The 15210-nt window shown below is 51.8% G+C and overlaps 1 protein-coding gene across 1 annotated transcript; it reads right to left on the bottom strand.

Annotated features, from left to right (window-relative positions):
- Positions 1–3704: 3704 nt before the first annotated feature.
- Positions 3705–14813, bottom strand: LOC122382053. Its single transcript, XM_043366933.1, has 4 exons — positions 14423–14813; positions 5529–5973; positions 5101–5250; positions 3705–4676 (listed from the first exon to the last, which is right to left on the bottom strand). The coding sequence occupies exons 1-4, from the start codon at positions 14433–14435 to the stop codon at positions 4511–4513; spliced, it is 774 nt and encodes a 257-aa protein (XP_043222868.1). The 5' UTR covers positions 14436–14813; the 3' UTR covers positions 3705–4510.
- Between the last annotated feature and the right edge of the window lie 397 nt (positions 14814–15210).

Genomic DNA, 15210 nt, shown 5'->3' with positions numbered 1-15210 from the left:
TGATGTGACTCAGGAGCCCGTGACTCTGTGAGGTGCCCTCACGAGGCCTGCGGGTCTTATCTCAGTCGAAATAAGGCACGCTTGGACCCTGAGCGGCCAATTGGCACTGCAGGGTCTCTCGGGCCCATAGGGCACCATGCATCTAATGAGGCGGCACGCGCCCCTTGTGCCCCCCCCCCCCTGGTTACGCTGCACTGGCTGCGGCCATACAGGTAAATCATATTCTAACCATCCCTATTCCCAAGCATAGGCGGCGGCCGATTCCTGCATGATTTGCGCAATATGAGTGCCATCGTTAGACAATACGGTCAAAAGGGTTGAAGCGGCATGACTCCCTGTGGTTAGAACTAAGAAGCAGCATATTTTTAGACAAAATAAAGCAATGACAACTAAATTGAGGTTACTAAAACCAGTGGCGCGGGAACCGGGAGGGGGGGGGGGGGACTAGCGGGGGCTGAGCCCCCCAGCCGAAAAGCTGGGGGGGGGGGGGCTCGTAATGTATTTGAGCCTCCCCCCCAGCTGGAGGAATCGAAATCGGAAATCTACCAACATACCTAATTTCATAGATTCATACATAGGCGCGGGAACCGGGGGAGGGGGGCAATGGGGGAAGCTTGCCCCCACAATTCTGCGGCCGTGGGGGCGGTCCACACAACTTTTGATGAGGCCAGGAACCGTTGGGCAGCTTGTCCTTCCCAAATTAGGGGTTGTGGGTCACATAGGAAGAAAGCATGTAAGTGAAAAATCCACCTCTTTCACTGGCTCGGCAACTCATTTGACAGATTAAAACCTTTATTCCAGGTTGCCAGAACGGTAGTTTCTTCACTCAGCTGAGACGGAAAGACTCACTTTTTGCATTTTTTCGTTTTTTTTTTTTGTTGTTGTTGTTGTTGAAAAGACCAAAGTCTGAAAAATAAGTGGCCTAAAACCGGTGAGAAAACTAGATTTGGGGGTACCCTAGGTTGATCTCTATTATGGTTCAGCCCCCCCAGTCTTGAAGAAGTTCTCGCGCCGCTGACTAAAACGACTCTGATCACAAAAGTAGTTACTAGGAAGGCTTTCTAAACCATTTTTATTTAGTTCCTCGTTATAGGCGTAAGAAGTGTAAGTCTGAACGGGGGGGGCATACTTGTACTGAATGCCCTCCCCAGGCTCCTGTCGGGGGGGGCATATGCCCCTAATGCCCCCCCCTGGATCCGCCAGTGCTGACGGTAAATTGCGGCACGAACCTGGCGTTTAAGCATGCGTATTGAAGTGACATCGATGTTTTCACTGATAACGAATTGGTTGTAAAGGCTAGCGGCACGATATGTAAAAAGTCTCTTTCCATGGTTGTTATGAGCACGTCCAGGGTTCAAGTGATCTGACTGTCGAGTTGTACGATGGATGGTCTCATGATTGTATGAAAGACTAGATCGAATTGCACATGGTTCACCGCTCGTCAAAATCTTATGAAGCAAACATATGTCAGAGAATTTCACAAACTGTTGAGCATCTAGCCATTCCAAATCGCGAAGTACATCAGATATGTGATCGTATTTGCGGCGGCCTGACAGTACTCTAGCGGCGAGATTAAACACTTTTTGTACTTTCGCAATCACAGTCAGGTTAGCACTGCCATAAACTTGTACACAATAGCGGATATGTGAAAACACGAGCGCGTCGATCAGGCGAGGTAAGACATCAGGTGGTAAGATATGTTTAGCATGTGAAAGAGCAATGAGTATACCTATACATCGGCTGGTAACACGAGTCACATGCAGATCCCAGGATAGAGTCTGATCCATGATTACGCCGAGGTTCTTAACGCTGGATGAACATTGAAGCTCCTGGTTCATGAAACGAATTGTGGGATAATAAAACGGCACCAAGTCATTCGATCAGCACAAAACGCATATACCATGGTGTTACCGTTTAAAAATGCCACCGGCTGCAGGCTGTGATTTCGAAGATATGACGCCCAGCACACCCAGTTTATCGGCGGCTAAATGGTCCACTACAAATCATCCACTGGCCCTCCCGGCGCGGGCGCGCAGACCACTCGGCTGTTCGCTGACCGTCATTATCAGCTGGTAATCGGCGGACCCCCGCGGGCGGAGTGGTGCGACAGTTCCGGCGCAGAAGGCTCGTGTAACGGCGCGGCAGCTCGCGGGCCCGCTGGCACAGCCCGCGGTCACCTCACCGCGCGTGGTCGCAGTCGGGGGCCGGTACTGGAACATGGGCACCCCGACCTCTGCTGTGACGCCACCGGAAGAGAACTGATTCAGAGTCTCAGACTCCGCCCATCCTGCGACCATAGACGAGCAATGCCGGGACATGGATAACGTCTCAATGGTAAGTGTTACTGGTTATCGGGCTTCTTTGGGCCTTATGTTTGCGTCTTTTGTTCCTAACAAGTTTTTTTTTTCAGTTCTCATCGTTAAACTCGAGTTACCCAACAGCATTGCAAACTCATGATTCGCACCACCGACGTTCCCTGATGAAGGCTCAGACTATCCGCCGCGGTAACTTACGTGGGAACTGGTTGATAAAATGTGAGAGCACACGTGGCTCACAACAATTCATGCCGAATGGTGCTTTATGGCCGGTCTTTGAAGCTGCACTGCGGTTCATCGAACTCGATCTTCTCGCCGGTCACATGACGGTAGAGGAAATCACGTGACTGTGCAGACCACATAAGACACCCCCCGCGGCGGTGCTGTGGTGTGGGACAATGCCGAGAGATCGCTGCCGCGGCGGGAGAGAGCGGCGCGCCTGATACGCGTGACGGTCCGCGTCTGTCGCCTCCGTCTCCGACTGTCGCTGTCTCGGCAGTGGAAGCTGGACGTATGGGCCGGCTGTGAGGCTCAATCCCGGAAAGACCGAAGTCACAGTTTTAGGGACATCACTATAACTAAAAAAAATAAAAAGCGCCTACCATTTGGTGAATAAATGAGTGTGATGGTATTAAAGAGATCATCCCTTTAATACAATGACCATTGAGTATTGATGGGACCATTCCTTTAATACGAGATTTAAACACGAGACTGATAAAATCACTAATACTGATCAATATAGCAAAAGATACACCATTTTTCGTAAAAGCACGGCTCTGCCCCATGCAATTAGGTATGTTCATTGTTCACGCTGAGGTGGCTATTTTATTTGATGAGTGAGCTCAGAGCCAATAGCCATGGTTAATCGGCACATTACGTTCGCTGTGGTCTGCCGACCGCGGCCCGTATTGGTGCGGTTGTGCCCACAGTAGTGTTTTGCGCCCATTGCATCACTGCGGTCCCACGTGTTCACACCGCCTGTGAAAGGATGGGCCAAAACGGCCTGTGTGAGAGGCGCTTTTTGCCGACGTTCGGGAACTGTTCAGCCTCAAACCAACCACCGAAAATCCTGCTCGGGCCGCGCGCCAGCGAGCGTGGTTACCCCGGCGGGCCATCCATCGTGAGACCAAACTGCCGACAGCGGGACGGTGTCCTTTCACCGCGACGCTGCGTCGTACTGTGAATTGTGATAAACTTCATTTGAACATTCATACTCAATATTCACTAATGGGCTGCACAAAACATCTTTTTCACAATATGATCGATAGATCACCAGGTAATTATTTTTGTCTTCATGGGTCACATTTGATAAAAAATATCTTTGATGATTAATCTCATATCTTAGTTTCAAGGAGAGACAGCGTCGAAAGCCAATAAAAGTAATAAAACTATTCGGCTCAAAACATGTATTGATAATAGCTCAGCAAGACGCATTGCAGAAAGCACGCCTCCGAAAGAAACCGTAACTGCATAACTATGTTGTAAATTGTAAATGAACGTCAGCATACATCTTCGCCTTGCGATCAATGTTTGATACACGTGTCTCTGTAGTCAACACCATGATAAGCACTAATTATCGCATACGAACGCATTTCTTTTATCAGGATACCTACCAATATAAGATATACGACCATAAGGACACGACACATAAAAAGCAGACGGGCTGCAGCTAATGCAATCGAACCGGATATAAAGAGGAACCATCACGATGTATGGATAACAATTGATAGAACAATAAGTCACAACTTCAATATCACACAATCAACTAACACCAGTCATTGCATTCACCTTTCAAACAAATGCTCATGCGTTCATACATTCGTCCACAACTCCACACATATGTATACTCGAGCGGTAATTGACAAACATGTCCCGGTTAGTTGTCAATGGGAGCTGCAGATGCCGCTGAGAGCTACAGCTACTTTCCGCCGGGACCTGCAGGCTGCAGCCGTGAAGCAGCTGTCACTAAGAGCTGCAGCTACTTCCCGCCGGGAGTTGTCCCTGCTGCCGATGGAAGCTGCAGTTGCTGACCACCGGGGGCTATAACTGTCACTAGGAGCTGTAGCTTCTTCCAGCCAGGGCTTGCAACTCTCCCTCGAGCCGCAGCCGTCACCGTGACCCGCCGCAGCTGCCGGCAGGGGAGATGCAACTGTCGCTAAGAGCTGTGGTTACTTCTCTCTCTGGGGCCGCAGCCGTCACCGCGAGCCGCCGCAGCTGCCGGCAGGGGAGCTGGTGTTGCGCGACAGCGACCTCCAGCTGTCGGTGTAGTCGAGCTTCATCGGCCCCCGCCGCAGAGTGGTGCCGCTGCCACTGTCCAGAGGCACGTGGCAGTTACCGGCCAGCACGATCCCCGCCCGAGAGCTGGCGGCAAGGGATAGACAGGGACGGTTATACGACATAGTTATGAGTATGCGACTCACGGTACGCTCGAGAATCGAGATACGATGTGACATTGGCGGTAATACGACTCACGGTTATACAACTCACGGTACACTCACGTACTACTGACACCTTAATGACTCGCGGTTCACATTTATACAACTCACGAGTATAAAAGTACACGGCTATGCGACTTTCGGTATACGCACGTTACATCAGCAGTGTCCACTGCCCAGCCAACACTTTCTTTTTGTTTTGTACTGCGAATTAAAAATGTATATTTCTATTCTTCGCGATATAAAACTGCGTTATTTCGTTTTTTAGGCTGCGACAGAAGGCATACTCTGAAATCGGTCGTATCTGGACATTGACAATCGTTTTTGGACAAGCCGTTGTCGCCACCCACCTGTGCGCCTTTTCTCTGACGGGCGGCTCGCGCCGGAGCACCTGCTGGTCAGAGTCGTAATCCAGCAGCAGCTCCTGACTGGAGAACCGGGTGTGCCGCGCCGCCTTCTTCCCCGCCGGCTGACTCTTGGTCAGACGCGGCAGCAGCGTCCTGCGAGGGAAACGTTCATCGGACATCTTTCTATTGCATTTTTTTTCGTCCACGAGCTGGCTTACCGAGAGCATTGCTTTTTTGTTGCACTCTTGCTTCTCAACCTTTAGAACGATAGCAGGTGCTTTGGTGTAACTAAAAAGTCGATGAATATATGCACACTGAAGTCGTTTTTGCTAAGTCTGTGTCATGGGCAATAAGCTGAAGCAAATAATTCAATTTTAAATTTTCATGCGGTACAGCAGGTACCGCAGATTTAAGACCCGCCGCTGACTTACTGCGCTCGCTGTGCCGGCGCCGGTGCGGGCGCGGCCGTCCGCCTGCCGTGGATGCTGCTGACGCCGCTGCTGCTGGTGCTGCCGGCGGCGTCACTGGTGATCCCGCCGCTGCCACCCCCGCTGCCGCCCACCCCGGCTGCCGAGGCGGGTGACGGTGAGCGGAGCAGCACGGTCGGCCGGAGGCAGTTGTCGCACAGTTTGCTGGCGCGCCCGAGGCCCTGGCAGCAGCACGGGTCGCGCAGCAGCCGGTTGGCCCGGTACAGCGACAGGTACTGCGACTTGGGCACCATGACGTACTCGATGGCGCGGTGGTCCCACGGGTCGAGCTCGGCGGCGGCGGCGGCGCAGTGGCGCGCGCGGCAGCTGCAGGGCCGCAGCAGGCCCGCCGAGCAGGGCGCCGGACGGCGCCGGACACCCGGCCGGCCCTCACTCTCCGGCTCCGAGCCTGCCGACAGACGCGGACCGACGCGGCGGTGAGAACACGGACTGAGGAGGTGATTTATACGACCCGGCTCTGCATTCTGAGGGCTGCCAGAGCTGGCACGAAAAGTCGAGAGGCGCGTGTATGCATGAATTGTCTCCGCAAGTCCCTAACAGGAGGATGTGCGGAGATCGGACCTTTCGACGTCGGTTTGGCATGGGTCCACGCATTAACATTGTGCTAGTAATGTAGCAAGGTATTTGTTAGTGTCCACTTGAAGAGCTCTAGCTCTATTTATACATAAAAGGTATGCCGTCAGTATATGGGCCAATGCATTCGTTCGATCAACGAACGCCGAACAATACCTCTATCGCTTACATCCTGTTGTGCTGAAAAAACGTTTTTCGCAATGTCCAGTTAGCTTCAAGATATAAGTATAAATTCATCAGCGCTTGTTTTCCTCGTAAAATACAGTGTACCTAATTGATCCCAGTAAAAACCAGGCTGCTATAAAACGTTTAAATCCCATTGATGCGGTTAGGAGGGTCCTGCTCGGTAAAAACTGGCACTGTTTGTCACACGGCGACTTTAATCGCAACAGTACCACACAAAACCCGAGCTCGTCATATGACTGCCGGAACCGAGCAATCAGGTGACGTCTTGGAATGTCCCGCAATTAGCCACTGGAAGTGAGGTGCTATAAGTGCCACTGTCCGTGTGTCCAAAGTGTCCGGAACACTGCTGTTAGTGTGTCTAAACTGGCCGGGATTGGGAATCTGTTGTCGGGTGTGACTACTGTCCAAACCATCAAGTGTCCGGGACACTGCCGCAAAAGTATCCGATCTGCGATCGCACAGCACGTTTGATAATGCCGGCCTGCCGTGCTGAAGGGTCATTTACCGGTGGCTGGCGTCCCTCCTGTCTGCCGTGCGGGCGGGGCTGATCACCTGAGTCACTGACACCTGTCTGTCAGTCTAACCACCATCATACGGGCTGCGCACATGGCGGCGGGGCGGCCGGAACCGGAGCGAACCCGCCGACAGCGCCGCCGGTCCTGACGGCGACCGCAAACCCAGGTACGAATGACAGTCATATGGCGGTGACTTCCCAAAGACCTGTCCGTGCTTCTATCCTCAGGATACTGAAATCTTTCTCCTCCACGCCACAACCCTCTTCCGGGCTGGGCAGGCAACTTTATCTCATGCGGGCTGCTCCCTTGGAGCGGCACCGCTGCTCCCGAGGGAGCGCACCCCGTAGCCGGGTGCAGTGAGTGCCTTGGGGCTGGGTGGCCTGTCCTCTGGACGGGCTCAGCCCCGGCGACTCACTAGGGTGCCTGCCCAGACCAATGTCTCCCCCTATTTCCTATCATCCTTCCGGCTCTGCAATGGTCTTGTCGACCGAAAGGGCCTAACCCAACAAAACAAACAAACTTCCCACCACACCGATAGTCCAGGGAAGCGGGCGTGGTGGTCGTGGTGGGACTGAACGGGCGCCTGTCTGCCGGCGGAGCCCACTGCGCAGTGCGCGGCTCGCCTCCCCGGCTCGGCTTCCGTGCACGCCGACGGCTATAGCGGTCAGCGGTGGCCCCAGCCGTGACACGACCGTCACCTGACCTGGCAGCGTCACACACCGTCACAAGGTGCATCACGTGACGCGCCGCGCCGGTCACAGCCGGCAGGAAACAATACGGAGTCTCGGGGATTGTCTCGGCTCCCGAGATGCTGTCGGCGGCACGGGTCGGCGCACCGCCGGCCGAGCGGCCGAGCCGGCCGGGTGGCGTCACCTGACCCGCGACCCGCCACCCGAGCCGCGACCCGGCGCCCGACCCAGAACGTCACCGGACCGAGCTGATGGACAGCCGCGGACCGAGACCGTATGCGACAGTCGGCACGGCGAGCCGTAATATATTTAACGGCCGAGGTGCAGACAGCAGTTTTATCCAACCGCCATTGTTTTGGAGGTTTTCCTCGTAACCTACATGTGATTTCCACATTCAGACGTGGCGCTTTTGTCATCCGTTTTGGTTATAAGGCTCAAGGAACTAAATGTATCCATCATGAAACCGGTCTTGAAGAACAGTCAGGTGTAATGGGTCGTAAATATGGTGGCTAAAATCCGCACATCATGCTACCAAACAGCCAATTAGCCATCATGACTGCGCCTGAGACGCACTGGCTCTCGGTGCCTTGCTATGGCATATTGTGGAAACTGCCTGAGGCCACGGCACCAGTCGCCCTCAAGCGGTGCTGCGGGGTCTGAAGTTCAAGGGTATCATATCAAGGGCGTTGACTGAGGATTTCCTGTCTTATGGGTATTTTTATGTTCGAGTGTAATGTGTATGCTTTTTATTGGACTTCGGACTGTGTACGCTTCGTAGCTGGTGATCAGTAGGATATTGAGCTGAAGATAGGGAAGTCAGTCAAAGTAAAAAAAAAAGATAAAGGGAAGAAGACGAAGAGAATAAAAGTGGATATGTCTGGACTCATCATGGCTCCCCTCCCGGAAGTTCCATGCACTGCAGACGCCGTCCGCTAACCGTACCCATGCTCGCTGCAATCGATCAGAGCAACGTGCTCATATAGCGTTCCGCCGCTGAGTACCCACACAGCGTAACGAATAACCGATAGAAGTCTGCCTGCCCCGGTATCCCCAGTGGATGTGACGGCACTGACCAGTCGGCTATGTCCAACGGCATAACGGAATGCCCGCTGAGCCGAGAGTTGCACCAGCAGTGCTCGATAATGGAGTTCTTCACCCTATATATCAGCGGTCATCGGTTGGTGAAGCTTTTGGGTCACAACCACGGGATGGGGTGCTCATGTTTCGCAATCACAGATGCCTCCAGCCTCGCTTCATTACGCAGTGCTCTTCAGCGTAACGGAACTGTGACGTGACCCCATGAGGAGATTGATGTTCAATCTGCACCCTCCCGGTATAGGGTAACAAGTTTATATGCAGGGTGTATAAGCTAAAACTTGTTATTCTAAAACAGCTGTTGAGAAGAAGGCGATCTCCTGAGTTTAGCCGTCTACATTAAGAAGGTAATTAATTATCCATTGATTAATGTCACCTGACATTCAACATGCAATAGTCATTAGCCACCACGAACAAATCACCAGCAGGCGATTCCTCCAGCCCAAGGGTGGTCATTCACCAAGTTCAACATGTTTATGCACTGTCACCGTATTTTGTCGTGTGATTGATAGCCGCTGTTCAGTGTGTGTCGTTTCCGGTGTCCCGTCTTCCTGTCGTCTCCGTGAGCCAGTCACGCTCTCTCGGAGCCATGCCGGCGCACTTTGGTCGCGTCACCGGCCTGTCGGCACGCACGTGCGCGGCGCACGGCCCGCGCTGCCGCCATGGTGCCGAGAGGACGTTCACAGAGAGGTCAGCGGCCGGCCGTCTGCTCCGGTGACGAGCGGCGGCCTCAGTCGGCCCGTGAAATCCTGGTCACGGCGCGGGCTGCCGAGCGCACCCCGCCGCAGGCCGGCCGGAACCGACGCTGTTCCGCCCGTTTCCGCGCGCTGTTCCGCGCCGCTCGGCGGACGGTCGGGATGGCCTGTCGCCGCCACGGCTCGCCGGCTGACGGCTGAGAGGTGGAGGGGTGTGACAGAGTTGGCTGTGACGAGGTGCGTCCGTGATAACGGCTTGTGCCGCTGTAAACGGACGGCTGAACTGCAGAATGGCGCCGCCGTGCAGTGTGACGCATCACAATGGGATAAAACCTTAGACGGGCGCCGGTTATAGACCGGCTTTTCTCTGGAACCGGCGAATCGGGACAGCGTTCATGCTCGCCAGAGTGTAACATGTTTGTGTGAACGCTGTTCACGAGTTTTATTGGCAAGCCGGCGCCAGTTGGCAGGCTTTCGACGGGTCGTGCTGGCCTTAATAACCAGAGCGATGACAATTTGGAACGGTGACTGACAATATATTGACGTAAATGTGGTAACTGCACAAGCTAGCGAAATTAGGGCAGCATAAGTATTGACCGTGCATGAATAGTGAATGTTGTTTCCTAACCTACCAGCAATGGCAAAATAATTGCTTTAGTAGATGGCCGCTAAGTTCTATTGCGAAACTATTCAATGGAGGCATTATGAAACCAAAGCTTTCCCTGTGCAGTGAAACTCGGCTGAGATATTTAACCCCTTTATTGGTGGTGATCGTGTCGGGTCGCTGGATTTCAGCAGTAAACTGAACCATCACTGCGTATGGGGTCTGTTCAGTGTTCAGGCAGTCTGTGGTTTCCGACGGTCTTGCTGGACGGGAAAACGTCGTGCCGTGACGAAATGATGGCAACTCACGCGTTCCAGCCATCACAGGAGGCGTCATCGCTCCATCATAACAGGCGACATCGCTCCGTCATCAGAGGCGTCGCCGTGCCATCACCGCTCCGTCATCGGTCCGTCACGGGAGGCGTCGCCGCTGTAATTGCGCCGCCTCCCACCGGGCTAATAGACAAACAACTGTGATCGACCATCGGTGGAGTGTGCTTCGGTCTGAGGTCTCGATAGATGAGAGGAGCCTGGGCTCGGGAGAGATGCAGTGAAGCGTGAGGAGTCTGGCGGGAGGATCTGGGAGGTTCGAGGCGTGAGGAAGTGTGAGCACAACTGCAAGTAGCCCGAAGCGTGCTGAGGCCACTCATTGAAACTTGAAACTGCATCAATGTAGAACAACGGTGCATTGACAAATATATCGTCCTCGGACATACCCGCATGCAGCTGTTCGAAGACAGCGCCTCTGTGTCACCACTGATCACCAACTGCGAACCGTGACGGCTCGCCCCCGATCTCAGCTACACCAGCTGTCGTCCTGACCGACTTAGCCGCCTCAGTGCAGCTCACCACACACCGGAGAGGAGCGCGGGAGTCTGGTCATCCTTTGCTGGTTTTACGGCGCAACTGCAGGGCAGCTGACGCTGCACTTACCAGCACAGATGCGGGAGATTTCGTCAGTGATGCCACGCGACATTAAAGGGGGTATAACTGGTATACAGACGTCGGACCGTCCCAAATGCTTGCTAATCGACCAGTAGAATTCGTGTCGAAATTGTGAGTCTTCAGTACGTCGGAGCATCCAGCCCAAGGTCGCCGAAGTGAACGCAACTGGTTAAAAACCACATAAAATGTGCGACATCATTTGGCTGTCAGATTAATCATTTTTAAGCACATATGATGAGCGCTTCAGTTGCATCCAGTGATAGTTTACTGCAAATACGTTCGAGGTTGCAGTTGCAGCGCTCGGTTTTTGTGCATAATAAAATCGGCCTTGGGCACGAAACGGATAATCTTTAATCCGGTAGCATTCAGGCCGGCCTTCTTCAAATGTCAGTGCATTCACACGCTGTGCAGTTTCAAAAATCCTTCCATGAAGTATACCTTCAGTGGACTGAGTCCAAAGGAGTCCAGCCGAGTCCAGCAGTCAGCCATCAGCCGTGGGAATCGCGTGACCCACACACGTGTCGACGTGACATATCGGTCACCGGTGACCCATTGTCATGGAGACACGTGAGACCCACGTGCGACACGTGGAATCATCGTGGGCCCTTGCGGGGCTTTTGTGAGATTCGATCATCCGTATATATCCGCACGGACTTTGTTGTGAAGTCATACGGACATGCGTGTGTGTGTGTGTGTGTGTGTGTGTGTGTGTGTGTGTGTGTGTGTCCACGTTGGGCCCTCAGGGACCCGTGGGACCCGTGTGACGGTCCGGGGCGGCGGTGGCCGGCGGTGACGGCCCGCCCGCGCCACTAATGGCTCACTAACGGGCCACCACCACCAGGACAGCAGCGGCGGGCGGCAGTGGTGGCCAGGGCGCTCAGCGCCGTTTGGAGCGGCCATTAGCGGCGGCGGTGACGCCGGAAACTACAACTGGCGGCCGGACGGTAACACCAGGAACGGTAGTCGGACGGAGACTGCGATATGAACTGGAACGGAGCCGTGGCCGATCTCGCATGCCCACATACTCTTCATACATCGAGCTCCAGTGTTACATAGAGCTTACTATGAAGGATTGCAGGATTGCCTTTACCATGCATCAGTTTTTTAACTATATGCATGCAGTTGGATTATTTACCATCCATAACCGCAGTCTGTGGAATACGCCTTTTCCCACAACTTACGGTATATAATCAACCATGTTCCATCGCAGCTTTACCGCAATAGTGACAGGGCACACATATATGCAGCACATGAAATAGGGGCCGCGTCACGAATTACATGTCATCTAGCCAGCCCTCGCCAGTTTAAGCATTCTTCCTCCGGTACAGCAACGCCTAAATATGGAGTTGTTCTCAGAAGTAACGGAATAACATGAAAGCCTGAACGATGCTTGTTATCGTTCGTTTTTTGCGATCGAGTTTTCGTTTTCTCTCGTTTTCCCGAGCTCTGTGCAAACCGAATGAACACTAAGCAGACCATGGCTCCCCCCGGTATCATAACAAAGAGTTCGTCACGCTGATCGGAACAATGCTTCGATATATCGTAGCACTGTTCCGATAGAAGTGCGCCGGCTCCGGTCGCTCCTACAGCTGTCTGTCCTTCACGGGGTGCGCTCGTGAATGCTGACGGACAATGGACCAGTGTCGAACGGCGGTAACAGGCGCCCGGACAGTGCACCTATCTGATCCGGACTCCAAATAGAGCGGGAATTCAATGTCATTCAGATGATTGACAAGGTTCACGGCCCTGTCATTTCAAGATGCAGCGGTGATATAAGCTCAGGCAGCCCGGCACGCTAAGTAGCTGGTTGGCTTATGAGCTAAAATTTCCAGTCAGTGGTGACTGGTCAGTATGTCGGCTGAGTTCCAGGTCGGCATGAGAGATAACTTTCCCATCACACCGGAGTGACAGCCGGAGCGACACCGATCGCCGTATTACGGCGGCTCTCTCTAGTAAACACATGTCGGTGCCACATGGCTGTCAGGTGGGACCGGCCGGACCGGCTGCGCTCCGCGCCCAAAACAGGGTCACTGTGCCATCCGGCCGGCCGGCCGAGCCGCCCTGCAGTTGACGAGCCGGCGATTAGTGGCCGTTTAGTGCCGCCGCGGCCGGCAGCCGGCGCCGGATGGCGAGAGAGCTCCAACCGACCGGCGGCCTGTGATCTGGCTGACCCGCGGAGGTCACCGGCGGGTCACCAGAGGTCACCGGGACGGTCATCAGTGCCCGGCCCGGTCACCCGAAACCGCACATTACCGGCGCCCCGCCCACGGCAGGGCCACGTGCAGCGCGACAGTAAACCAAACTGGGTGATGACGGACGCCGTATAAATCACACTGCAGGCATATGGCGGAATATGGCCAATGGTGGCTAAAAACTAAACGGACTGCATTCTGCATATGTATAGGCTCTCTAACTAATCGGAATAGATGAGTATGTGAATGAAAACATGCTTTATGCACATATGTATAGCGTGCTACTGAAGTGGTACGAAAGTCACATACCCATTATCATTTATAGTGACGAGGAGGTTTGTCTGAGCGTAATGAGAGAGCGGCTCTGTTGGGCCGTGAAAACGCCATAAAATTACGCCATGTGGTGTACTGATTAATCCCTGTCCCAGAACTGTAATTACTTAAGCCACTTTTCTCTTCACGCACCATTGTCTGGGCGGCTCAATGCATTTCCAAATGGCTGAAGCAGATATACCTAGAAGTGAAAGCTTGTTAAAGGTAGTGTGCCACCTTTGAAAGATTTCCCATTTTATTTTTCCTAGGATAAGAAGCTTCTGTTTTTACCTAATATCGCAAAAAAAATCAAAAATGGGCCTGGAATAGTGCCTTTTTCGCCTAAAAGTTTTTCGGTTTTTAGATATGTATAACAACCAGGGTTGTATACGACTCAATCAATAGCAATCAATTCAATCACGACAAATTTGGGAAACCAATCAAATCAATCAAGTCAGAGCAGTTTTCGGGAATCGATTCAATCGACTCAAACGCGACAATAAAAGGAATCAATCAACTCAATCAAACGACTCAAACCAAGACATACATTAGGTTTTTTGCCCCACCAACTTGGAAAAGTGTCCATAGCAGTCTGATGTACCTACCTACCTACCTACCTACCTACCTACAGAAGAAACATAAAAATATTGTCATTTAAAATTATAAATTGCCATGCCATTCAAAGTTTCTATGTAATTAGGAAGGATACCTAGTGATGGACAGGTGGATCATGATATTGAGGTTCAATGGGTAGAATTGGAGCAGAAGTTTCATTTAATGGGTGCAAAATAACCCAGTAGTCGACTCGCCCCTTAACCCAAATCACCACCTTTCACCTAAAAGTTGTCAATTTAATTTTGGCCATATTCCAACTCCATTTACACTAAATATCAGATATTGCAGTTGAAAGTTGGCTGCTCAGATTTTGGCAGTGTTCGTGATTTGGCCATTTAACCTACACCATGTGTATTTTAATGGATAATATGCATAAATAACATATTAACCATAGGGAAATAGAAATAAATATCTTACCTGCAGGCTGCATGTGACGGTTTCGGTTAGACAGAGACTGACGGGCAGCCTGAAAAATCTTTCCACACAATGTGCATTTGAGACGTGGGATGTTGTCAGATTAAGAAAGAAGATATTTGAAGTATTTAGCGGTCCACGACTCTGAACGTGGCATGTCAATGCTAGGTACCTATGTGAAGAATTCAAAAAAAAAAAATTATTGCAATACAAATTTTGAAACTGTTAGGACTGGGGGATAGGGATGAGGATTAAAAATATATTTAAAAGGAAATGGAGAGGACAGGGACTCTGGAACCACAGGATAAGTTAAGGACAAAGGAAGCAGGAACGAGGAAAATTAAAACGCGAAAACGGCACGGTGCGAGAAAACGTTTTGCCAATAAGTATGCTAGCCTTTTATAAATCCTTATTCTACGTCTTTTGATTTTTTGGTAAGATGACGTCATTGATTATCATGTAGTATGGTAGATCATCATAAAATAAATCGGTTGTACAACACCAATTTCGTTTCAATTATTATTTCATTTGAAATAAAACCACTTAATAATATTCGGTAAAATATTTTAAGGAAAATGAAATATATCAAATATGTTATGCTTAGGCTCTCAGGAGAAAAGGATCAACAAACGTTCTGCTGCAAATTAAACAATGCAGCAAATTAGCTATTAATTAGGTACAGAAACGTAATTAGCGAGACGAAAACGGCGCTTTTGTTTCAGTTATTTTTGTAGGGGTTTCAGGGTTTCAGATATTTATAGAGTTCAGTGGGTTGTTTCTGAGGAGATGTG

Source organism: Amphibalanus amphitrite, unplaced genomic scaffold, assembly GCF_019059575.1.
Source record: "Amphibalanus amphitrite isolate SeventyFive unplaced genomic scaffold, NRLGWU_Aamphi_draft 000132F_arrow, whole genome shotgun sequence".
In the NCBI taxonomy this organism is placed as follows: domain Eukaryota; kingdom Metazoa; phylum Arthropoda; class Thecostraca; order Balanomorpha; family Balanidae; genus Amphibalanus; species Amphibalanus amphitrite.
Note: the sequence above shows the minus strand (reverse complement) of the source record. Positions and strands in the feature narration are given on the sequence as shown.

Excerpts from the sequence above, each read along its gene's own strand:
- LOC122382053 (XM_043366933.1), bottom strand. Across the intron at positions 5,251-5,528 it reads GCGCCGGCACAGCGAGCGCA|GACGCTGCTGCCGCGTCTGA; the intron begins GTAAGTCAGCGG and ends TTTCCCTCGCAG. Across the intron at positions 4,677-5,100 it reads GTCAGAGAAAAGGCGCACAG|CTCTCGGGCGGGGATCGTGC; the intron begins GTGGGTGGCGAC and ends CCTTGCCGCCAG.